The following is a 25,729-nucleotide window of genomic DNA, read 5'->3' as shown; positions in this document are numbered from 1 at the left end:
AACAAAAAGAGAGACACAACCCAAGCAAAACACAATGCCTTCTATAAATACATCTGCTATAGCTAAACTCATTAGAGGCAATTCTGATTGCACATTTAGCAAAAAACAGTGCACATTGTACAGCATTCAGATGCCTTTGACTTTGCAGTCACTTAATTTTCCAGTATTCTGTGAGTATTCCTGTCCGTGGAAGACAGGACAATATTGCCTAGAGAGAGAGAACAAACGCAGAGTCTTATTGGAACTTCTAAGAATCACTATCATGTAAAACCTTCTTCTCAGCAAATTCAGTGTCATCTTTGCAAAACAAAATAAGTAAGCAGTTAAAGAATATGTACATGTATATGCACTGTACTATACCTTTTTAAGTTTCTCAATCATTTCTTCTATGAGGATGTCACCATTTTGAGAAACTTTACTTTCCATTTGTGTCAGCCACTCACAGAGCTCCTTGTTCTTCTCACTAAAGACAGCCCACTCATTCAGCCTCTCACTAACTTGCTGTCGACGTAAGGAGACCTTTAATCATTTGCAGAGAAAAATAAAAACAAAATAGCAAATGCATTTAAAATGCATTAAACGCATGTTTGAAACACTTTGTGCCACAATGTGAACTACTCTGGCCCTGCAAATGTGTTCCAGCCACTTGTCATTAAAACAAACCAGAGATGTACTGCAAAAACTCTCAGAGTTTAGAGGTAAGAGTTAATCTCATGTTTCCTGTTAGCTACACCCTATGCACACCCAAGCATTGCACTCAGTAGCCTGTCAATGTCTTGTTTTACAATGTCTAACCCAAAGGTTTCATTAAAAACCAAAAAATTATTTTTTTTCAATTTTTACTCACCTATATAATGTTATAGAGTATATAAAAATTCCTTTTTAGTCAAAGAGAGTAAATAAAAAAGAAAGAGACAAATGCTTCTCCAAAACAAATAGATATACACATAGCATTGGTCAAACTTAAGACTGTGTAATTTGTGCATAAGAATGATTTCTAAGTACATGAATAAAAATCAAACACAAACAATATTTTTGCATAAGTGCTTTTCTACTTCAGTCCCAATTTACTCATTTCACAGATCACTACTTCTCCTTTATGGGCATGACCCATTAGGAGATTCTAGTGAAATGAGGTGTACCCCAACAGGGAAAAAGAGGCATAAACCAGAGACAAATGCTGTCATTATTAAAGAGGAAGAAAATCATTAGTATGTTTAAGATATTGCTATAGCAGTGGTACCATCTCAGATTGTGAATAGTAACAGACAAAGTTGGATGTTGACATTAAAATAACAGAAGAGGGTAAGCAGCAGTCCTCTTTCCACACTTACTTCCTCCCCACTGTAATCTGCATTGTTTCTAACTTCATATTAGCATCTCAACTGAGACGAACACTGCATCTTCTCTCTCACAAACAACAATGATGTCCTCTTTAACTACTGCATTAGGCTTAAAAGGGTCATATACATGATCTCACATTTCCTTTCTGTGGTTCTAAACCTGGTGGCAGCTTTCCGGAAATAAGCAACGGTTGAACAGTGTTGCCCTAGGTTACATCCTGAAATATTCAGTATGCACATAACTAAGATAAAACTTTACTTGCCTCTCTGCCTTTTACCATAAACACATGTGCAGTGACTACACTGTGGTTTAGATGTGTCTACATTGGCTCATTCATATAGAACAAACTTATAACAAGTTAACTGTGAATCATTCTTTATAGAATCTGCCGAGTTGGAAGGGACCCATCAGGATCATCAAGCCCAGCTCCTGTCCCTGTGTAGGGTACACCAATAATCACACCCTGTACCTGAGAGCACCATCCAAACACTTCTTGAACTCAGGAAGGCTTAGTGCCATAACTACTTCCCTGGGGAACCTATTCCACTGCTCAATTGCCCTCTGTGTGAAAAACTTTTTCCTAATACCTAACCTAAACTTTCCCCAGCAAATCTTCCTACCATTCCCTCAGGTCCTATCATTGGTAATTTAGCCATATTTTTCCTGCATTGCAGGTGTTTTTGAAGCCTTCACAGGTACTTTATATGAAGTAACTATTTTGAAGTTAGCTCCAGTGTATCTGGACTGCAATCTCTACTGAAATCTCTACTCCACAGAAACAACATGAGGACAATCTGAAAATCTGGGTGAGAGAGACTCCTCTACCTGGATGTCTAAGTGTAAAGAGAAGGCAAGAAACACACTAGTGTGTTTCACACAGTAGTGTGATGCCCAGAAAAGTCAAACAATACCCCTCAGTTCACTTCACTGCCAACTGACTCTCCCTCATACTAAGAAAAATGCAGATACCAATGTCTGAAGATGCAGAAGGTAACAGCAAACCTGAAAGGTACAACACAGTAATGTTGAGGGGATATCTTTTCTGAGCACAGCCCCTCCACCAAAGCACAGCACACTGTATTACTTCTCTCTTTTTCCCAGCCAGTCACAGGGAAAAATAGGCATAAACCAGAGACAAAAGCTGTTGTTATTAAAAGAGGAAGAAAATCATTACTATGTTTAAGATATTGCTATAGCAGTGGTATCATCTCAGATTGTGAATAGTAACAGACAGACAAAGTTGGATGTTGACATTAAAATAACAGAAGAGGGTAAGCAGCAGTCATCTTTCCACACTTGCTTCCTCCCCCAGGACACAGTGCAACTTAGTTGCTGTTTTTTCAAGGCTGCTGTGGTATGACCTCACAGCCATGACAAAATTCAAGAAACCAAAACAGTCCAGTTTTGAATCTGAGCGTGCCTACATGCATCTCTTCCAAAAGCTGCCACTTGCATTCCCTTTTTCTCCCCAGACTTTTATTACCTGTATACCTGGATCAGTACTCAGTATTACACTTGCCTGGTGGCACAGCTCCTCCCACTGTCTGTGCAGAAGCTCTATGCGCTCACTGAGGATGGAGATATCGTCTGCGCTGATGTACGTAGACAGGGTCTCCTTCAGCAGAGAGAGGTGTGCAAGGTCATCTCTCCATCCTTCAACTGCATTCTCTAACTCCTAAAAGAAAGTCAACACAAGCTGGCTAATAAATACAAATCGGAACATGCTGATGAAGCATGAAGACAAGCGTTGTTATCCCATTGAATTTAAATAGTATCTAAGACCCACCATTTCAAACAGACTGTTTCAGCCCCATATATACCAATATGTTCAGAGTTTTGAGAAAGGTATCTCCCCAAAAGGGAATGATAGATCAGCTTTGTATCTAGTAGTCATAAACAATATACTACTCAAATCTCTCTGAAGTTCAAAGGCATTTGAGAATTTCAAGTATTGTTTTAGACTTCTCTGTACTGAAAATCTTTTTAAGTTCTAATCCATTTCTAAACTGCAAAAAATATAGTACAGAAGTGTTATCTTAGATTCCCCATGGTAATCTCACCTCAAATGAAAAGTACAGTTCTGGGCCCCCCAGTTCAAGAAGGACAGGGAAGTGCTTGAAAGAGTCCAGCGCAGAGCTACTAAGATGATTAAGGGAGTGGAACATCTCCCTTATGAGGAAAGGCTGAGGGAGCTGGGTCTCTTTAGTTTGGAGAAAAGGAGACTGAGGGGTGACCTCATCACTGTTTTCAAATATGTAAGGGGTGAGTGTCAAGGAGATGGAGTTAGGCTCTTCTCAGTGGTGACCAATGATAGGACAAGGGGTAATGGGTGTAAATTGGAGCATAGGAGGTTCAAGTTGAATATCTGGAAAAATTTTTTCACTGTAAGGGTGACAGAGCCCTGGAACAGGCTGCCCAGGGGGGTCGTGGAGTCTCCTTCACTGGAGACATTCAAAACCCGCCTGGACACGTTCCTATGCGAGGTACTCTAGGTGGCCCTGCTCTGGCAGGGGGGGTTGGACTAGATGATCTTTTGAGGTCCCTTCCAACCCCTAGGATTCTATGATTCTATGATTCTATGATACCAAGAGTTTAAATTTGCATTTAGAATTTCTATAATAAAAGCACACCAATAGTTAGCACTTCTTCCATACTTTTCAGGTCCTGTTCTCATCTCACTTTGATCAGATCTGTATTTATCCTGCAGGTTTTGCATTACAGTGAGATCACTCAGGTGTTATCCTGTGCAAACGGTAAATGGATAGACTCTTGTCACAGGGATGGCTGACTGGTCTGTGTAGTCAGTAATCTGAAGCCTATTAACCATGGAAGAGGTCACTGAATAAAGGCAGGCAAAGATGAGACAACAGTCACCAGAGAACAAGTGCTGTACCTTGCATCGAATCTGCTCTGCATGCAACTCGTCATGGTGTTCTGGCAAAGGCTGAGAAAGCTTTTTTTTGAATGATCTGAGCTTCTCCAGGGAGTCTCCTATGCCCTTTTCAGATTTTTCCCAGTCCTGTAGGCAGAATGTTTATTAGACTTCAATTCAGGTCTGGATTATACTTACATTGATTTGACTAAGTGACCACTAAACAGTGAAAACTTTTTCATAGCAATAGTGGAAGTTTATCTTAACTAGCCAGCACTCAAGACATTGGGAAGAAACACAGACTACTACACTGTTAGATCTTGGCATTGGTATGTAGAGAGAATAAGGCAGGTCTAGTATTCAATGAAGAATGTATAAAAATTAACCAGCACTGTGCAAAATAAATTACATTTTTCCTCTTAAGTTGAAAATAGGATTCAAACAGTCTTTATTGAAGGTCCTTTAGAAATATCAGTTGCAATATATCAATTAACATCGAAGCCAGCTGTGAAGTACTACTTTGAGAGGTGGCAAATTAAAATCATGAACTCACATAGTGTATATGCAATTCCTGTATTTGTGCTTATCCCTTGATAACACTTTTTTTTCAACAGGGTTCCCAGAGAGAGACCATGAACTTGCTGAAGAAGTACAGAAGAAATCACACACTTACTTTCAGTAGTAAAGCAAGCTGTTTCTTTTGTTGTTCCAGTTGGGTGCTAGCTATCTTCCAGTGCTCTTGAATTTCATTAAGTTCTGTCTGTAGGGCTTCCTCAGCTCCACTGTCAGCAGAAAGCAGCAATTGCTTCCCAGCTTCCATGGTGAGGATGTAACTCCCTTGCTGCCTTAGAAGAACTTTCTCTTTAAGCTGAAAATATTAATAGTTCTCTGTCAGCTTTATGTTTCTAATTGCAGTTTGCAAGTCACTGTAGTTCTTTCTCAACCCCATACTTTGATTGCATACCTTGGCATAAGCATGAGCTACTGCCTTAATGCTTTACCCTAACCTTTTCACAATCATGCACTGCAGCAAACCTTTAGAAAATTTCTCCAAGGAGATAAAGACACAAAAAACTACTTTCTCACCATTAATACCAGTTTCTCAATTGCTCTTAGAGAGAAATATTTTCTCAAGACCCTATTATGTTTATAAGCTTTAATATCATATGCCTCTTCCAGCAAAAAAGCTTGAAGACACTAACCTGCTACATAGATACTGTTAACCTCACATGAAGATAGACATGCAACATATCCTTTTATTTTGTTAGCTAGACTATATTCCTCAAACAGAATATGGCTGGTTTTTTCAATATAGTTTCACTGTGATGTAAGCTACGAAGCAAAAACAGAAGTAAAAAGGCCCTATAGAGAGGGCTGAATAAATTTTCTGTTGCATGTTCTTTATGAACTCCAAATTCATCACACTGCTGCTTCTGAGGCTATGTCAGTGCAAAGAAGAACTAACATCCAGTGTTGCTCTCTGCAAAGCAGACAGAATCTAATATATTGTAAAGAACATTTTAAACGGTGAAGGCTGCAAAAAAGGAGAGGGTTTTTCCTCTTTTTTTCAAACACACGGTACATACCTGTACTTCATCCAGTAGTGCTCTGGCTTGCTGCAAAGGGATAGGAATGTTGCCCAGCCCACTCAGTGGCTGGCAGGCAACTTCCACAAGCCACTTGCGCAGCTTCTCTGACATCTCCCTGTAACGTTGCCACTGGTGAATCTGGCTGTCAATGATCCCCCTCCGCTGCTGTGCCCGGCGAATTACTCCTTGCCATTGATTACTTAGAAGAGTCAGCTTCAGGTTAAATTCATCCCTATTATAAACAGATAAATAGATAATCAGAAAAACATAGTAACCTTCCTACCTCGAGCATGATTTGTTTCATGAAAGAAAACGAAGGAAAAGAGGTGTTTTCTAGCTATCAGTTATAAAATATTAGGGGAAAAAGCATGGAAGCCTCATGATAGCTGACAGAGTAAGAACTTCACGTACTGGGAGAATAATCAGAGGGCCCAATTATTGTGACCTTAAAAACCCCAATCCTTCAAGACACAAAACTCTTCTACATTGTCACCAGAAATATACGAAGAGAACCCACAGGTTTTGCCAGTTTGACTTAGCCAAGTTCATAGTAAATCATGATTTCACAATTCACCCTCAGGTTTACTACTGAGCTTAAGCAGGCACAAGGCATTAACAAAATTCTTACATCCCAGTAACAGTACATCCTGTATTAGGACCTTATTACCCTTAGTAAAGTCAATGTGCACGCACAAGTGGAAGCCACTGGTGTTTCACTGGTTTTTATTCATTTGATCACAAGTGTAAACCAAAATCTCAGATAATTACTATTCCATCACATTTAGGATGTGATGTAGGTTTTCTTATACAGCATCAGGGAATCCTCTTGTTAGAGGCAAATAAATCCCCAGCTGACATAGATCAAGTGTAACTCACTAAATCTGTCAGGCTCCTTTGGTAAAAGCGACACTTTGTAAGTACATCACAAAAGACATATAGGTAACGTCTACAGACATAATCCAAGACAAATCTTTGCCAGAAGCAGTCTCAAGGCTTTTGTATTCCCAAATGCATTCACACATTCACACACCCCATCGTATCCTACAGAACATTGTCTTATTTAAGAACTGGCTAATTAATGCCTTAACCAAAGATATAAGAATTTCTACCTCAGAAAATCGTGATCTGAACATGAACATCTGCTACTTTCTGTCTGGAAGTCCCCCTCCAGTCTAAATATTACTTCATACAACGAGCAGCAGCAATAACACAGGAACATCTACCTGTCATCCACCTGTCCTTGATCTAGGAGATGCTGCCCATCAGAGATAATTGAATGTAAAATCTGCTGGCGGCTGAACATCTCTGCCTGGAACAGCTGTTGCACAGGAGACAAAGATGTTAAAACAAGATCTTACATTTTAATTCCACCTGTTTGTGCTGGTAAGGATGAATTTTCATTTTTAAAATCTCATTTTAAATGAATTAATTTAAATTAATTAATGAGCTTTTTCATGAAGTTCAAAAAAAGGCTAAAAAATCTTAAATAGTTACTTGCTACTTCTAATAATTATTTTTAGTTCCCTCAGATAAAAAAAAAATAAAAAATATTAAAAAGTTAAATAATAACATCAGGAGTTAGGTTTCATGTCTTTGAGTACAATTGTGTGATTTGCACTATAAACTACAACACGTAAGACATTTTGATCTCTAAACTGGAACAATATGGATTTTATGGGTGAACTGCATGAAATTCAACAAGGCCAAGTGCAAGGCTCTGCACCTGGGTCAAGGCAATCTCATATACAAATAGAAGTTGGGAGAGGAGAAGGACTTTGGGGATGGTGGTAGACAAGAAGCTCAACATGTCAATGTGAGTGTGGAGTGCAGAAAGCCAGCTGGGCACTGGGCTCATCAAAAGAAGCACAGACAGCTGGATAAGGGAGGTAATTTCACCCCCCAACTTTGCTCTGCTCTTGAGAGACACCATCTGGAATCCTAAAAAGGACATAGAACTCCTTGAGCATGTCCAGAGGAGAGCAAAAATTATCAGGAGATGGGAGCACCTCCTTTGTGAAGCTAGACTCAGGAAGTTGTAGCTGTTCAGCCTAGAGAAGAGGAGGCTGTGAGGTGACCTTACAGGGGCTTTCCAATACCTGAAGGGTGCCTACAAGAAAGCTGGGATAGGGCTTTTTGCACAGGTATGTAGTGAAAGGACAGAGGGCAATGGATCAAAACTTGAAGAGGGAGATTTGGGTTAAACATTAGGGAATTCTTCCTGTGAGGGTGGTGAGACAGTGGCACAGATTGCCCAGAGAAGTTGTGGATGCCTCTTCCCTGGAAGTTTTCAAGGCCAAGGTGGATGGGGCTTTGAGCAATCTGATCTAGTGATAGGCATCCTGGTTCATGGCATGGGGGTTGGAGCAAGGTGGTCTTCAAAGATGCCTTCCATCCCAAACCATTACATTATTCTATGAAAATCCAGATAGGCTACTGCATGGACAGAAAGGGCATTTTTTATTTTCTGGGAACTTTAGGAGACCTAAGCCTTATTATAGACCTTTGCTTTGTTTAATTTACGCACAGATTTTGTGTGATAGTGTTATATAAACTTTAAATACAATTTTATGATGCCAGTATAACTTGAAAGGAAAAAATGGTCAGATATGTGTAGGAGCTAGAAATCAATTTTCCACTTCTTCCAATTTATTATCGAGTTTTCACCATTAGTCACAATAACCTTTCAAAGTACTTTTTAAAGTCCCTTATAATAAAATATTACTTTAGACAAAAGAAATACTAAGTACTACTTAATCAAATGACATATATTATTAAATTCATATTTTAAAATATCTTTTAGCAAAGGATCATGTCTCTACATCAGGTTGTTAAGAGAGATTAAAAGAAAAAGTATACGGGTGTGAAGCTTGAGATTTTTTTTAAAAAAAATTCTTTATTTTTCTTTTTCATAATGATGGTATTTGCAGTTGTCAGACGTTAACCCTTGCCTTAACTGCGACCAAATATTTTCTAAATCCAGATTCACCTCTGTTATATGGCTTCTCATCAGCTCAAATTGTTACATGCCAATGCCCACATCTGCAGCTGCCAGAATAAAAATCACCAGCACCTGACACAGTTAAATCCCTCAAACACATTGTATGTATCTTAGGACTTCTACATGATGGGCTGTTTTTCAAAATGAGATTTTTCTTCTCTTAATCACTAAATTAATTTGGAAAATGATATCCTGGTCATAAATTAATTTAGCAAAATGAAACAGGGTTGTCAAGTTTACTTGTAGAAGTATTTGATAGTGTTCTTTGACTACCTTGGTTCTTATAAATGAGCCTGAACAAGAGGGAAACTAGTTGCTCTATTATCTCATGAATAGACCCACAATACTGTGGGGCTGAGAATTTCAGAAAGCTGAGGAAGAAGGCAGATTTTTTGCTTTCTGGTATATCTATTTCAAGGGAGGGGGCATGGATGAAGCAACAGAGGCAACAGCACCTACCAGCATTGTAACATTGCTGACAGACTGAAACTTGACAGAATACAACTGGTTAAAAAAACACAAAATCCCACCCTCCCTGCCAGGGACAGTTAGATTAGAAATTAGAATAAACTTCTGTACTGAAAGAGTAATTAAACACTGGAACAGGCTTCCCAGGGAAGTAGCTGAATCACTATCCCTGGAGGCATTTAAAAATTTACAGATGTGGTGCTTGGGAACATGGTTGAAGCACTGGACTTGTCGTCAGAGTTAGGTTGATGATTCGTACCGTTAGGTTATGGGTGGTCTCAGTGATCTTGAAGGTCTCTTCCAACCAAAATGATAACAATCAGAATAAGATTTTTTTTTTTTTTTCAAGAAGACAGGTGAAGCTACAGCTTATCAAGCATGAGGAACTCTGCTTAGAGTGGAGGTATTCAAGCCCTAAGCTGAAAGCAGAGGCTTTTTTGTCAACAGCTGCTTGCTCACCACATGTGCACTGTTGCTGTACATAAAAGGGATACTCCACTATGTGGAATCTTTTGCCACCCCAACTACATACGCAGATCACTAGGAATCACATAAACACTAGGAAGCACATAAACAGGAATTCAAAGGAAGATGAAAGGAGGGCATGTGCTGGAATGCACAATACCAGCACACTGAGAACCAATTTCAGTAAATGAGTTGGCGAGACTTCCCTTTCCCCTGCCAGCACTTTCTCAAATGCTTGTCACAGTGTGCTGCCACTGAGTGCAAGTCCCAAGAAATGTGTCCTGCCAGCAAATGGATGTCTGAAGAATTGATACAGAATCACAGAATCATTTTGGTTGGAAAAAACCCTTTAATATCACCACATCCAGCCATTAACCCAGTAATGTCAAGATCTACTCCTCTCACATGAAGAAGGAACCCAGTACTGGATTGGACAATTGGACAAGGACAAGATCATCCTGACAGGCTTAAGTGATACAGATGCCAGTATTTGATCATGATATTTGAAAAAGGTATCACCTCCACAATGATGGTTTGTAAATTTTAGTGGGAAGTTATTTCTACTTCACTGGGGAGCTAGGGTCCTCTTTGACTAAACACCAGCAAAGCTCTGAGTCAGCACTGTGAAGCTGATTAACAGACATGGAGGCACTTCCACATCCATTCTGCAAATGCAAAATATCTATTCATTATCTTAAAAAATACAAAGTAAAACAATTTGAAAATTCATCTCAAGAAGTTTAGATTCGACCCTGTCAGCTGTGAGGAATGGGAAGAAAATTCTTCATTATTATCAGGAGGCACTGCAAAGAACACTGAGTACTGAATAACTTTAGATTTTTTTAAAATGCCAAAAAGCTTTAGGTAAAAAAGAAAGATAGAAAGAAAAAAGTTGCTGTTTAAAACATTTACTTAGGATGAAGTATTTAAAAATCAGATATTAGTTCTCTAAATTCTGAAACATGACTTTGTAATTGCCATTAAAAAAGCTTCAACAAAGTATCTGAGTAACACATCTGAGCTAACTGCTCAGGTCAAGGCTTCAGGAAAGAATTAATCTGGGATCTCAAGACAACTGAAGGCAAGAATATTGGCATTAACGCCTTCAAAAATTATATCTATGACTGGACACAGCAGTAGTAATTTATCTACTTAGACATAAATGATTTCTGGACATTCAAATCTCAAAAATTTGGGAAAAAAATGGATGACATTTGTGAAACCAAAGACAGTTAAATGCTAAAGCAAATGTATGTTAACACAGAGAACAGTTGTGAATTACTTTCAGCTATCAAACATTCATCCAAACACTCTGCTGTGAGATATACAGCAATGGGGTGGGAGGGAAGGACGTGACTCTCCCTATGACCTGACCTGAGTCTACGGGGAAGTCAGCTGAAAAAGTTGTGGGAACTGAAACTACTGTGGCCACATGGGAGCTTTGGTATGAAAATTGACTTGTCTTACTTGATCTTTACCAGGATTTTGGCAGTAAAAATATGGGTGGAGAAAAAATGTGCATCACTTGACTCCACTGAAGAATCATAAATGCATCTACAAATAAACACTTGGAATCAGGTCTCTCTACAGCAAAAGCTGTGCTAGTTCTTGATTTGTTACAGATAAATGACTCCAGCACACATGGAAGACCAAATCAGTTTGTTCTCCATGGAAATGTAACCAGATAGGGGCCCCGTGATGAGTTACGTAGCTCAGTATTTGACTGAAAATTCTTCTATTAACGTGCTTTTCAGATGCTGTATATATTGGCAATTTAAAAACAAATAAACAAAATCAGAATAAACTGAAAGAACAGATATTTTCTCTAGTTAAGACTGAAGGCAAAGGGCCAAGTTGCAAGGGAAAAGTTAGTTTCTATAGGGAGACCAATGAAAACTTTTACTTCTTTGGTACAGACCAGTCTGATGTACACTAAATGTAGAGGGCAAGCACTCATAGTTATACTGGCACTCATAGTTATACTGATATATCTATATATATATTTAGATATATATAGATATACACACACAAAAATGCAGACAGCCAGTCAAGTCCTCTCCCAAACTGGGTACTATTGACATATTTACATGCTTCTGTTTTTAAAGTAAGATACCCTCAGACAGTGCAGACAAATATAATTAAATTCAAGACTTGCTATTATATTACTCGACAAAAGAATGTGTATTCCATTTATGTATAAATAGTATGTGTTGTAGTTATGTATAAATACACAATGACTTGCCTCATGTGCTCTCTGTTGCTCTAAAAGGCTCTGGTAGTTTCCTGAAATCTCTGCTGCCAGCTTTTGCTCAGTCTGAACTAATAAATCCATCCAAGTCTCACATTTCTCCAAGAAGGTCTGCTTCTGCAGCAAGAAAGACTGCAGCTTACTGAAAGAAAGAAAGAAAACTAGATTAAGTGTTAACTCTCACAGTGTTAACAGCTTTGCAATAATTTTTCCAGAAGATTTCCAGATCAGAGAGTAACACTTTCCCCGCTCAGCTGCCTCATTCAATTTACTTAATCAACACATCAAAAAGTAGCAGTCTTCCTTGTTTCTAAATTCTGTTGGCAAAACCAACATCTCAGCTCACTGGCTTCACTCTTTTCTTATAAGCACAACAAAAAACCCGAGCTCTGGTTAAAGACTTATCTGAAATGTTTTCTATAATTCTGCAAAAGGTATACTTTCTAGCTGTTGTAATCTAAGAAAACTAGAGAACAATCTTCAGCTATCCCCACCTGAATCTCTCCGTAGTCTGAGATGAGATCAGAGACCAGCGTCTGTTTAGGTTCTGCATCCTTTTGATTTCTTTTTCATTCAGAGGAAGCCTGTAACCTAGCTCATTAAGACGGTCCAAATCTGGAGCCATGCTGCTGAATTTCAACATCTGACTCTGCAACAAACAATAAAAGGGATAACTAAGAAGTTCAGTAATTACACCATTAGAGACTCCAAAATTATGAACTAGCACTCAGTTAAATTTGGAACAGCCTTGGTTGCCACCAAGGAGCAAACAATCCCTGTGCCAGGAAAAAATTGCAATTCCAGCTTTCAGCCCCTGACTGCCCACCAAGAAAAGACTTATATTCATGTTTAAACATACACAAGTAAATAAAGTAATATTGCACTAAAGTGTTTTGCTGAATTGGAGACTTAATACTCAGAGTTGCAAAAGTAGGCTATTGTCTAAAGCCATATGTATATATTGTCAAAATAGTAAGCCTTTTTCCTTGTTTGTTAACCTGAATGCTAGTCTGGCAAATTCACATTAACATTATTAATTTTTTTTTTTTTCCTAGTCACTGCATTGGGAAAATGCCCTGTTTTTCAGTGTGCCTGAAGAGGAATTATGCATATAGTTAATCCCAATAGAAAAATCATGGAAGGTTAAAACAAAAACAGCCTAGATGCTGAAATTCATCAACTTTCAGTCGGAGCCTCTGAAAGAAGAATTTAAAAAAAAAAAAAAAAGCTCCACAAAAGAAAGAGTCAGAGTTCAAACGGAGGTCACATAGTATGAACATTTCTTGGTATATGCCCAAAAATGAATAGGTCATGTAACTCCTAACCTAAATACTGCTGAGACAGGAATTGCATAAATACAAATAAAGCAAAGAGAAAACAAGATGAAGGAAATGTCCAAAATTTGCTAAAATTTCCATTTCCATTTTAATAACTTTAAAAAAAAATTATGCTAAGGAGTTTGCTTGTCCTTTTCTTCTTTATGCAGGGGCAGAATAACACAATCACTTGAACTGCCATCAAACTTCCAGGTCCTCAGTCTTACATTTTGCATGAGTGACAGTCCTTTAATAAGTACAGAATGCATGGATGCCAAATGTGTATAGCCCAAACTACAAACAACTAGGCTGACAAAATCAAGTCGTTGTGAATTTATTACTCACCTTGAGTTCCTCCATTCTACTCTGTATTGCTGACAGATCAGATGAGTGATTGGGATCCTGTCCTTTCAATATTTCTTCTGCTTCTGTTATCCAAGCCTCAAGGACTTCCAGGTTCTTGGAAAAGTTTTGATAGTCCTGCACTCCTGCCTTAAATAGAAAAGAACACTCAATTTAGAATCTTCAGTCACATAGTATCCATATTGACATCTCACTCCTGGTTAGGAGCAATTGTAATGGCTGCTTTGCTCACAGACTGGAGTTATTGTGGGGTTTTTTTTTTAAAAGAGATGACTGTGATTTTCATCATAGCAATAAGGCAACAAAGAGCATCAATAACTCCTTTCCATGAAATAGATAACTTTCCCTAGCTTCCTTGTATGAAACTAACTCCTATGATCACAATTTAAAATTAAAAACTTTTATGTTTTGCCTTCTTACAGCACAGTGATGTTATAAGCACATTCACATAATGACAGATTTCCTAGGTGTATCTTCATCACCCAAACAGAAGCCACCACCTTTGCTGCTCTCTCACCCATATACTTCCTGCAGAATATATTCTGCCACTCTTTTTGGCCCTGGTGTCACAAGCAATTACCGACATCTGCTGAACAGGCTTTGACAAAAATGGTTTCATTCAGGTCTCTGACATTGATAGAAACTGTAAAAATAAATTTCACACAATTATTCAGAATCTCTTTTTTTACTGCTAAAGAATTAGCTGGGAAGAGAGGTGATCAGTAGATGTAGATCCAGATGTTAGCACTACTGCTGTGTGCAGAAAGCATGGTGGCCTTAGCATTCCAGAGAGGCACTGCCCCTCTATGAGTTTTGCCATTTGGACCTTTCTGCAAGGTTTCTGTGCTGGACTTGAGCATATTTTCTATGCTCAGCTTTGGCTTCCAGGGAAATGTAGGAAATGCTGATGAACAGGTAACACCACTCTCTTTTCCCAGGCAGTTTTAACTAATTTATGTATTTTCATATACCTCAGGATGATCAAGGACTGAAAACAGTCTCTGTGTACCTGAAGGAGAGCCTGTTGCTTGCGGAGAGCATGTTCTAGACTCGACAGATTCTGGTTCAGAGAGATTTGATCAGACTGTATAGCTGCTGCTGCTGAAGCCTCCACCTGGCTTTTTAGCTCCTCTCCCAGTTCTCGTAGAACAAGCAGTGACTCCTGTGCTGTCTTCAAATCTGTGAGTACATCCTGTGGTGACACATTGAATAGATAGTTAACCTGACACTCTGCTGCTCTCATCCTCCCCTGATTTAAAGGAGGAAAAAAAAAATGACCAAACTCCAACACTACAGCACAAATTAAAATTCTCTATTGTATTTCAAAGCCAGTGTCTGTTCACAACTCTGCATGAAAAGGAAATGATGTGCAGATTAAAAAAATACAAAGTACCCATGCACAGACAAAAAGAAATAAGTGACTGCTCAGCTTCCTTTGAGCAAGCCTAAGCTACTGATGAGGCAATACTTCTTGCAATAAACCTTTTGGATCTACTCACATGAGGGTTCTAAGCAGTGGCAGTCCTCACTGTGGGTCAATTCAGGTCTGACTAGACCTTCTCTTTTTTTTTTCCTGCTACAAATTGCCAGGAGGAATGAAAATTAACTTTTGGCCTAATGGCCAAATGGCCTAACATAATGGCTATAGAATGAAACATCAGAAAAATAAGAAATCACCCAACATGAACAATTTGAATTGCCAGTCCAGATAAGTCTGGCAGCAAATGATCAAAAAACTCATTAATGTGTTCATTTTCCTCTTTGCAGTTCTTTGCTGACACTAAGATAATTAGTATTCTAATTTTTAATTTTTTTTCAATGAAACAGAATAAAAATATAAACACAGATAGGAAATAAAGCATTCTGCTGCCTTGAAATATATAAGAAGATTTTCAAGGTTTCAGAGTGAATTGTGTCTTTCCATAAGGAAGGAAAAACACATCCCCAGAACTTATACAGTCTCTTTGTATTCAGACTTGACTGGTGGAAATATAGTGGAAGGTTCACACATTTCTTTCTGTTATAAGAAATGCAATAGCTCTGGGAAAGGTATTTTCTCAAGCAAGAATCCCTTTAATAAGCAGGGACTTAAGACTGAATCAAAGGATAGAATTTATCCATCTTCTCCTGAGAGAGGACTTCACACGCAAGCTTCCAAAACAACATCACAAAAGTGATGGAGGGATAACATGAAAAGTATGAGAAACTCACGAGATTTAGGAAGCAGATATAAAGCAGTCTTTTCTGTGCCTGAGATGCTTCACTAACAAGAAATGTATTTGTATGCATGTTTCCAATACACCAAGCACAGAGCCTCTTAAGATTTTTAGCCCAGTGAGCTGCAAAAAACTGTGAAGCTTATCTGAACATACATTGCAATCCTGAATCCAAGCAGTAACTTCATCATCGCCAATGTCTTTGCTGGTAGCATTCTTCAGGAGGTCATTTGTCTGCTCTTCCCGCTGGGTGACTGTAGAAGAGCACTGCTGGTAGCACTCATTGTACCTCTGCCACAGCTGGAGGAGGCCTGTACTGGCACGCAGCCGCTCTGCAATCTCCTGCAGAAGGTTGTTCCACCTGGTGAAGAGATGGGATGAATGATGGAAAAAGCCTGGCAGTCCAAAAGAATTAACCCCTCCCTCTTCCTCTCTCCGTTGTTTCCCATCAGCTTTTAGCTTTCGATGTGGTCAAGACCCAGGCACTTGGCAGGAGGGAGAAAAATTAAGCCAAAGGAACATGCCAACAGGCTGTTCTGACCTGTCACACTGGGTTTGATCTGTGTGAAGTCTTGGATGTTGCCTACTGATGTCTCAGGTCAGAGCTGGATTTCATACTTTGGTTCACTGCACAGAGCATCCATGACTGGCAATGAGCAGGCAGTACCAGTTTCTTGAAAGGGCTAAGAAGCCCAAAAGAGAAGTAAACAAGAAGCTCTTTCTTCTGCTCTAATTTCCTCCCAGATTCTGACAGAGCAGTTAAAGTTATAAAGCCCTGTGCAAGTCCCTTCTAAAATACTTCCAGACCTATTAAAACTCTTTATTACCCAATTAAATATCTAAACCTCCTTTGAATTCTTGTCTTTAATGATAACCAGTGCTTTCTCAAATGTGCTGGTATTTATCAGATTTCCTCATTATTTCTTTACTAAGAGAATTAGAATTTTCATTTCTACATTCTTCTCATGTAGAAGTAATTGAAAAATATTGCTGTCAGTTATTGTTGCAACTGTTAAGTCCTACAGTTTCTTTTTTGAAACAGAATGAATAATTTCTCTCTCCACTTTATGAATCTGTGACAGGATGGACCACAGATCAAAATAAATTTGTAATTATTGTGTGTTTTGTTTTTTTTTTTTTAAAAAGAAACAGTTTTCCATTAAACTAGTTTTTCCTTTGGGATCCTTTCTGTGTTGCTGAATAATTCTTTATCCCTTACTCTGGTTCTGGCCTGGATTCAAAATAGAGGAAGTTGTTTGCCAAGTTACTGGTGAAGACTTGGATATCATACCCTTCCTTCAAACTAGAAAAAGCAACCTAAAATCTGGGGAACCTTATGCATTCTGATCATACCACTGAAAGTTCAATACACAGACAATTTCTACCTCATATTCATTTCTTTCAAAGTGTTGCTAAGTGTTTCAGTCACTGGTGGGTGACATTCTTTCAACAACTGATTGGTTACAGAACCAAATTTCTGTAAGCTATGTTCTTGCTTTTCCAATTCATCTTGTAGGCTCTAAAATGGATAGAAGAATAAGGAAAAAAATATTAATTCACAAGGTATTACAATGGCACGATGCAGAAACATCTCAATGTATGTATCAATTACACCATATAGGTTATGAATGCAAAACTTGATTTCATGTATGTTTTGACTAAAGAGAAGGTTATTTAATATAAAGACTGTTATAAATTTAACTCAATATCAAGGTGAAGCAAAAAAAATTTTACCCTACTTTCTCAAAATGTAAAAATATGGTAAAAGAAATGATTATAAACAAGTACTTCTGCATAGAAGTAGTACTGCATGAGACTGCTTCAGAAAGTAAAATGTAACTGATGGAAAAAAAGAAATTAAATAACATTTTTCTTTTTAGAATGAGAGAATAAAAAAAAAGAAACAGCATCAGGAAAGAGTGATTATGGAAATGCTCCTTTTTTTTTTTTTTTAACCTTAAAATATTTTTGTGAATATAGTTATAGTCTGAGCATCCCAGAAAATCTCAACCTGATTAAACAGCATAATCAAAATCTTAATAAGCAAAAAAAGTTATTTTCTGTACAACAAAAACAACTTGCTATTTTAAGCACCTGGAATTGTTTGCATAATTATTTTTTATTCCAAAGACAAACATTTATTTGAAATAAAAGGATACTTTATGTAATGGAACATTTGTTATATTTTTAATTCTTTAATTCATTTCAATTAATTTTAATTTGTCATTTTTAAGAGGATTCTCATAGTATTTTATGGTTTTTTTACAGTGGAAAACCACTTAAATACATGAGTATCTCAGGTTTTGGAATATTATTTTCTTCCATCTTTTCTTCCATTTCTTCCATCTATTCTAAGTACATTGTTGAGGCAAGAGGGGAAGTTTAAAATGTGATCTCAATGTGTACCAGCAGCTCAGCAGCCTGACAAAGCAGTGTGAGAAACTTTGGTTTTAGTAGTAACCAGCACAATTTAAATACTTTTAACGAATAGACAATAGAAGAATATATATAAATATATTATATAAATATATATATTATATAAATATATAATATATATAAATAGAATATAAAGAACAGCATCAAAAATTGAAAAAGAAAACAAGTATGACCATTTTATTTCTTCTGCAAAATGAAAAATGCAATGGCTATTTGACTAGATGTCCTCTTATTGTCATGGGATTTCAACAGGTCAGTATGTTTGTACTTCCATTTCTTATGAACAAAAATCAGTTCAAAAAGGACAATTTTAATCTTAAATCTATCCTTAGTATGTCAAGAGGCATAGTATTCTTTTCACCTGAAGGCTGTCAACTTGAACTTTCACAGCTTCCAAAGAACCAGTAAGAAGATAAAAACGGGACAAAGAATATCTGGCTTCTGTCAGGTAACTATTCAGTTCTTCATAAGCAACTTTGTAAATGCTCCACTGATCAAGAACAGATTGCAACAATATCTTCAATTGGCTAACCTAGGAGGAAGGAAGAAAAAAAAGAGTAAATCAAAAGCATTCAAGATATTTCATTAAATTGTTTCCTTCCTTTTGATCTCAGCTACTACCTGTTTTACATGTCTAATATTAAACCTCTTGAGAATTAAGATTTTGCTCAACAATCAGATGGACTTACACTGGGTACAACACGAAGTTCACCTTGATTTTATAAATCTGAGATGGCATGAGCTGAGAAGGCACCATGTCCATTCTACCTTGGTCCAAAGCAGGATCGATAGAAACTTTTTAAGATTAAGAAACATGTATTCCATAGGCCTTAGGTCAGCCTAAGACAGCTGGCAGAAAGGCTAGGACTAGCACACTGCATTACTTCTGAGAGGGTGGAACAATGTTACCAAGCTCTGGATGACAAGTACTGCTGATCTCTACCTTGGGTCCTGCAAGACCTTGTGTTTGAAAAGACACTTCCTTACAGATCATTTGGTACCTTTCCACTAAGTATCAGGAAGCATCTAAAGAGCTTCAATTAAAAGAATTAAAAGCATCCTTGGGATATAACCAGTTCATGGGGAGTATACATACAAATGTGAGGATGGATAGAAGCAGGGGCACAATCCAGAATCTTTTCCCTTAAAATACAGAAAATACCCATTTGCTGCAAACTGCTAATTGTCCCTCTCCTCTGTGCCCTAAGATTCTTTTACCATGTGATCCAAAGCGGCCCAGGAATGGTTAATTTCTTGCAGTGTATTCATAACAACTGAAGAGACTTCTTCCTTCTTGTTCTGTATCAAAGACAGACCCCTCTGTTCTACGTTTTCTACTTCTTTTTCCTTTGTTCTTATTGATTCCTCCAGTTCCTGAAAAAAGAAAGAAGATACCTGAGTATTTTTGCTTAATTGGATAGATAAGCGTTGAGATAGAAAAGATGCCCATAAGCTCCTTAGTTTAAAAAAGTCACACTTGTATACTTTGGCTTTTTATTCTCAAGAGAATCAACTCACCAGCATTTTTATTTAATATTTTATATTCTTTTTAAAGCATTCAATAATTTGACTAGAAGTATGTCCTCTACAGTAAACTTCTGTGTAATCCACTTCTTTCAGGTAAGAGTCAAAAGCTCATTAAAAACAGGACAGCGGTTTGAATACATGGGAAAATTGTTGTGTGTCTTAGTTTGTTCTAGAACACTGAGAGGGCCTTTTAATTAGTTGACAGCTGGCCTAAGTCTTTGGAAAAAAAAAAAGTTTTGCTATCCAAGGAAAAGGACAAAGTTACTTCCTAGGGAAAGATGTCAATTTGCCATGTCTCCACATGAAGTGGAGTCCATTCCTTTGCCAGGTCGCAGCAAAGCCTCTTGCATGAGACCAACAAGCCTTCAGCTAGATGAAAAGTTCATTGGAGTCCAGCCAATGACAACAAGCAACAAACTGCACGGATTTTGCTTATTGCCTCCTCAAGTTTACATGTCATTGGGCAGCATTAATGTAGCATTTTACTCTGCTTAGTCTTCCTTCATGCTAACCAAGAAAATGGGAAGAAAATTAACAGTGGGCGTGAAAACAAATGAAGGCAACAGGGGATTTAAGACTGATTTAAGACTGGTCATGGAATTGCCGATCCAAAGCTTGCTGGCTTTATCATGTTCTCAAAAAGCGAAGTACAGAAGCTTAGCATGTAACATTTCCTAGTCAAAAGCCTGTGATCTTCCTCATGCCTCAATACCATGAGAATGAAGTTACAACACAAAGGAGAGAGAGAACAAGAGGACTTGGTGAGAAACTGAGGCACATAGCATGCTCCCATAAGCTCATTTCTAGCCAGGAAAGAAATGTATTGAATTTCATGGCACAGTGCAAGGAGATCCAAGACAGTCCTATAGTGCTCTGTCTCATACATTAGCTGTGTATCTTCAGGTAGTGCAAACATTGAGTCTGAGCAGAGTAGGTCTGCAGGCTTCAGGGCCAGCACAAATTTGTATTAACCTGTCTGGAGATAAAAGAGTCATTGTGGTATGGAAAGCAGACTGTGAGCAAGCTTGGGATGCCTCTACATTAAGTAGAACATCTTGTGATCTCAGCTTATATTTTAATTTTCTGAGAGCTGGATCATCAAGGAAATATTTGTGGTTCTCTTTGCAAAGGGGTTTCTTATATATAATTTTGATCTCATAACAGATTTAAAGACACATTACTGTTTCTGATCTGTGATGGGAAAAAAATGGCTGCCTTCACTTATTAATACGACATTAGGTACCAACTAAGATTGGTTAATAAGTAAACTGCAGTTTTTGTGTTAGCTGAACTATATACTTGGGAGTGTCTGCTACAGTTATTCCTTAAACAATTTGTTTCTCTGCTGATCAAAGCTTTGCCATTCATAACCGACTCCCCGAGTATTTGCTAACTTCCCTTACCAAAAGGAACCATAATGATGATAAATCAGATTCAGCTTTGAACTCCAGACAAGCACAGCCTGCAAATTATATCAGGCAATGCCAAATTGCCTTTTCTTCGGTCACATGGACTTATTGTGCTGAAACCATAAAGATACCAGACTTGAAACTAAGGATGACAACCAGACTGGAAACATAGGTCAAGAACTTCAGAAGAAAAATTGACTTCTAACATATCTGGCCTAAATGACTACTTACCTTTACAAGAATGAAGATGGGCTGGTGAATACAGATTAATATTATTATATGAAATAGATTAAATTCTCCTCTGCATTTAAAAAATTTTCCAGCTGTTCTCTTTGTGGAGATTTAAAAGCCAGATCCCAATAATCCAACTCCATGAATGCATACAGGAAAGACATCCACATCAAGATGAACATATATTCTTACTCCTTTTTAAGGAGACGAGAACAGCAAGATTTTGGGTATTCAGTTGTCCTGACAGAGTTTAATTACACTTTTGATCTGATGGTACATTATTATTATTATTATTATTAATATTATTATTATTATTAATTTGGTGTCTGATAAAATAATTTTGAGCAAAAATTATCTGAAACCTGATACCATGTAAAGGTTGTTTATAAACTTAGAAAAATCTATTTTGCTTATATACCTATAAGCTTGCTACTGGAGCTGTTCAGGCTTCTAACTTAAATATGTGCTATTCTGAGTAAGATGTTCAGAGTCAATTGAAACCCTGTTCACTGCTGTCTAGTCCTTTACTGAATTTCCATGAAAAATTTAGGTTATTCTGAATTTATGTGAATCACGTATAGGTGAGCTTTGTTTTATCCTGTCTTTGCTCATTGTAATCATGCTTCATGCTTCTGAAAGCAAAAAGAAATCCAGCACCATTTCTTTCTCTGGATAGCTGAGTATTTGAAAAAAAAAAATTGATTCCTGACACTTTGTGAATAACAGCATAATATCACCTTGGATCTAGTATTTTCATTTGAACAGAGAGGTGGAATGTATCAGGTAGAAAAAGAACAGGATAACAAGAGGAAGCAAAGGAAAGGAAGTGATGAGGCAGTGAAAAAAACCCAGTCTGAACAATTAAACATGGTGTTCATGACATGAGGTACCATAAGACTGGCAAAACAGGAATGGGACTGTATTCCTCTGATGACCTTTCTGGATCAGGATGCCTGGCAGGCTTGGAAATGATCACGTTTTAATACCCAATGCAAAAAGAACAATGACTTTGGTTGGTTTTAAAGACCTTTGGGACATTATTTTTCTTTTCTTCTTTCTTATTACTTTCACTTTAGGAATGAAATCTGTCCCACACTGAAGAGTTCTGCCACTGCCTTCACTAATACAAAGATTTTACATCACTTTATCATGTGCTGTTTCTACCTGCTGGAAAGAGAATATTGTTATTTATAAGGGGACATACCTGACAGTCTTTCAAAGCATTCTGTACTGAAGCCTGGTCTCCAATTTTCTGTTGTTGTTTCAGTTTCTTCTCTTGAGTTTCAAACCAAGCTTTTAAGCACTGCACATTATTTTCATATTCTGTCCAGGATTCCTGCAGACTTTCCAACATCTGGATCTGCAAAGAAATGGGAGGAGACATGACAGTCACAAGCTGCAACAGGGGAAATTCTGATTGTGATCAAGGCAAAAACTTGTCACCTATAGGACTGGTTAAGCACAGGAATGGTCTGCACAGAGAGGTAGTGGAATCTGCCCTTGGAGATTTTCAAAACTCAGCTAAGGGAGTCCCAATGCAATGTGATCTAACTAAGCAGGATGTTGGACTAGATGACCAGCAGAGGCTTCCAACCATTATTTATATTTCTATGTATTTTCAAAGTTCACTACAGAGCAGCTAAGTTTTTTCTTTACCTTTTCTGTTATCAGACCTTGCAGGATTTGCCAACGTCTGTTCATTGCTCCGAGCTGTTCTGCAAAATCAGTCTTGTCGCTTCGTTTACTTTCAACATCTTGGCTGCTAATTTGTAGAACTGATTGGTTGACAAAGTCTACTGTCAACTGTTTGCAATTTAAATCTATCTTGAAACCCTAGTACAAAAGAAGGGAATAAAAGTTCCAAAACGTAAGTGTCATAATATCTTGCCTTCCAGCAAATGACAGGAGAAATGTTCAAAAATTACACATTTCTCTAAAAGGCATTTTAGCAACTGAGCAGCCATCCAAATCATTGCTACTCTTCCTAAATATTCAGAAATAAACCAGCAATACACTGCCTTTGGAAAAAAGAATCTGCATTTCTTCCCTACACTTGCCCCACCTGTCTCCACCCCCTCCCTACCCCCCCAGAAAAAAAAAAAAAAATCAGTAAAATTATTGATATTGGTCTCAAGGATCAGATTTAAGAAAAAATGGGTACATACTTTTTTCTTTCTTTAGTCTCAAAGTTTGTAATACATAAACAGGTAAGACAGAAAATAATCTTACATTAAGAAAATAGCCAAGAATTAAAGTGATTTTTGAGGAGACTAGTGAAACAACTCTAACTCTGAGAGAAGCAAGTCAGTGCATGCAGATCTATTACAAGAGTGCTACTGATCTAGTTAAAGAAGTGAAATCATGTTATATCTATACTTCTCAAAAGTTATCTCAAGATAGATCCCAATCTTTCATTTTTGCTTCACATAATGATCAAATGATCTTGATCTGTAAAGCACTGATCAACTTCCATTCAAGAACAGGCTATGCTTAGAGGAGGTATCGTTGTGCAGATAATTCATACAACAACATACATAATTTGCAAAGTGCTTTGTGGTTTTGGGTGAAAGATAGACATGATAAACTTAAATCATACTGCTTTGGATTTAGCTGTAAATTAAGGTAAGCATGTTAAAAACTATATTCATGTCATAACTAAGCAGTAGATCAACAGTAATTTTGGCTTCTTCACCACAGTATCAAATATTATCCAATTCTAACTTGTGCACCATTCTAAACACTCCTCAGTGTAAGTTGTTTGCTTTGTTTTGTTCTTATTTTTAACGTTAGATCACCTATACTTTACATATGTATATGCATTTAATTGGGATAATTCAAAAGGAAAATCAGTAATATTTTCATGCAGTACCTTGTACTTCTGGACATAATCCTGTATGACTTTCTGTCCTACTGCATTTTTTATATTCTCTTCATCTTGCTGGATGACATTTTCCATCAGGGAAATCCAGCTCATAATTTCAGAGATAGCATGGCGAGAGGGAATTTTGTCCATCTGGACCTGTGAAGGTAGCAGATTCAAAATTCATGTTGTGAAAAAAAAATTGTTAAGAATTCCTTGGCTTTGCATTGCCACAGTACATTTGCTTTACCTGCCAATGTTATCATGCTATTCAACATCTCTAATGAATCAATGAAGTTCCAAAAGAACAATGAAAGTTGTTTTGGTTTTTTGTTTGTTTTTTTTTTTTCTCAGAAACTGCAGAAGACTGAAGTACTCAGTGACTTTTTTGCCTCAGTCTTCACTGGCAAGGACTCTGGCCACACCACCCAAATTGCAGAAGGTGAAGGCAGGAACTGGGAGAAGGAAGATCATCCACTGTGTGAGAAGAGCAGGTCTGAGACCATCTAAAGAACTTGAAAGTGCACAAATTCCTGACAAGATCCATCTGTGGCTCCTAAGAGCACTGGAAGATGAAGTTGCAAAGCCATTTTCCATCATATTTGAAAGGTTGTGGCAATCAGATGAAGTTCCCACTTACTGGAAAAGGGGGAACATAACCCCAGTTTTCAAAAAGGGATAAAAGAAAGATCCAGGAACAGTCAGTCAGTCTCAACTGTATGCCTGGCACAATCATGGAGCAGATCCTCCTAAATGCTCTGCCAAGGAACCTGGAAAATGTGGAGGTGTCTGGTGGCATCCAGCATGGTTTTAACAAGGACAAACTGTGCCTGACAAATTTGGTGGCCTTTTATGATGGGATCACAGTGCAGGCAGACAAGCTGACAGCATCCACCTGAACAAAGTGCTTGACACTGTTCCATAAAACATCCTTGTCTCTAAATTGGAAAGACATTGATTCGATGGATGGACCACTTGGTGGATAAGGAATTGGCTGGGTGGTTGCACTCAAAAAGCAGGGAACTGGAATAGATTGCCTAGAGAACCTGTAGATGCCTCTTCCCTGGAAGTGTTCAAGGCCAGGCTGGATGGGGCCTTGAGCAGCCTGGTCTAGTGGGAGGTGTCCCTGCCCATACAGGAAGGTTGGAACTAGATGATCTTTTAAGGTCCCTTCCAACCCAAACCATTCTATGACTGTGATTAATAGCAGATACAGCGTATAACTGCATGCATTCCAGTAAGAAAAGATTAAAGGTTTCTTCTTTCCACTCTGCATCGTACAAAGAAATTGAACAAATATTTCTAACTTCCAAGAGGTTCTGCATTCTCATTCCATACCTCTGTATTGAGCTTACCTACAAGTTCAGCTCTAAGCTACATATTTTTG

The 25,729-nt window shown here is 37.8% G+C and overlaps 1 protein-coding gene across 2 annotated transcripts in view; it reads right to left on the bottom strand.

The window, feature by feature from the left end:
- Positions 1-25,729, bottom strand: part of SYNE1 (spectrin repeat containing nuclear envelope protein 1) — a 304,753-nt gene that overhangs the window by 41,391 nt on the left and 237,633 nt on the right. Inside the window, exons 111-127 of one of the 2 annotated variants that reach the window (XM_030446636.1) lie at positions 24,352-24,501; positions 23,139-23,315; positions 22,687-22,842; positions 19,534-19,689; positions 18,677-18,847; positions 17,265-17,398; positions 16,036-16,240; positions 14,673-14,855; positions 13,646-13,792; positions 12,479-12,633; positions 11,979-12,126; positions 7,029-7,123; positions 5,803-6,037; positions 4,890-5,084; positions 4,238-4,363; positions 2,864-3,019; positions 361-519 (exon numbers count right to left, since the gene is read on the bottom strand). In XM_030446636.1, the coding sequence (XP_030302496.1) occupies positions 361-519; positions 2,864-3,019; positions 4,238-4,363; positions 4,890-5,084; positions 5,803-6,037; positions 7,029-7,123; positions 11,979-12,126; positions 12,479-12,633; positions 13,646-13,792; positions 14,673-14,855; positions 16,036-16,240; positions 17,265-17,398; positions 18,677-18,847; positions 19,534-19,689; positions 22,687-22,842; positions 23,139-23,315; positions 24,352-24,501 (2,748 nt within the window). Of the gene's footprint in view, positions 1-360; positions 520-2,863; positions 3,020-4,237; positions 4,364-4,889; positions 5,085-5,802; positions 6,038-7,028; positions 7,124-11,978; positions 12,127-12,478; positions 12,634-13,645; positions 13,793-14,672; positions 14,856-16,035; positions 16,241-17,264; positions 17,399-18,676; positions 18,848-19,533; positions 19,690-22,686; positions 22,843-23,138; positions 23,316-24,351; positions 24,502-25,729 lie in introns of those variants that run through there. The other variant, XM_030446635.1, reaches the window with a different exon arrangement.

The sequence above is a fragment of the Calypte anna genome, chromosome 3 (assembly GCF_003957555.1).
Source record: "Calypte anna isolate BGI_N300 chromosome 3, bCalAnn1_v1.p, whole genome shotgun sequence".
NCBI classification, from domain to species: Eukaryota; Metazoa; Chordata; class Aves; order Apodiformes; family Trochilidae; genus Calypte; species Calypte anna.
This window is presented reverse-complemented; position numbering and strand designations above follow the sequence as displayed.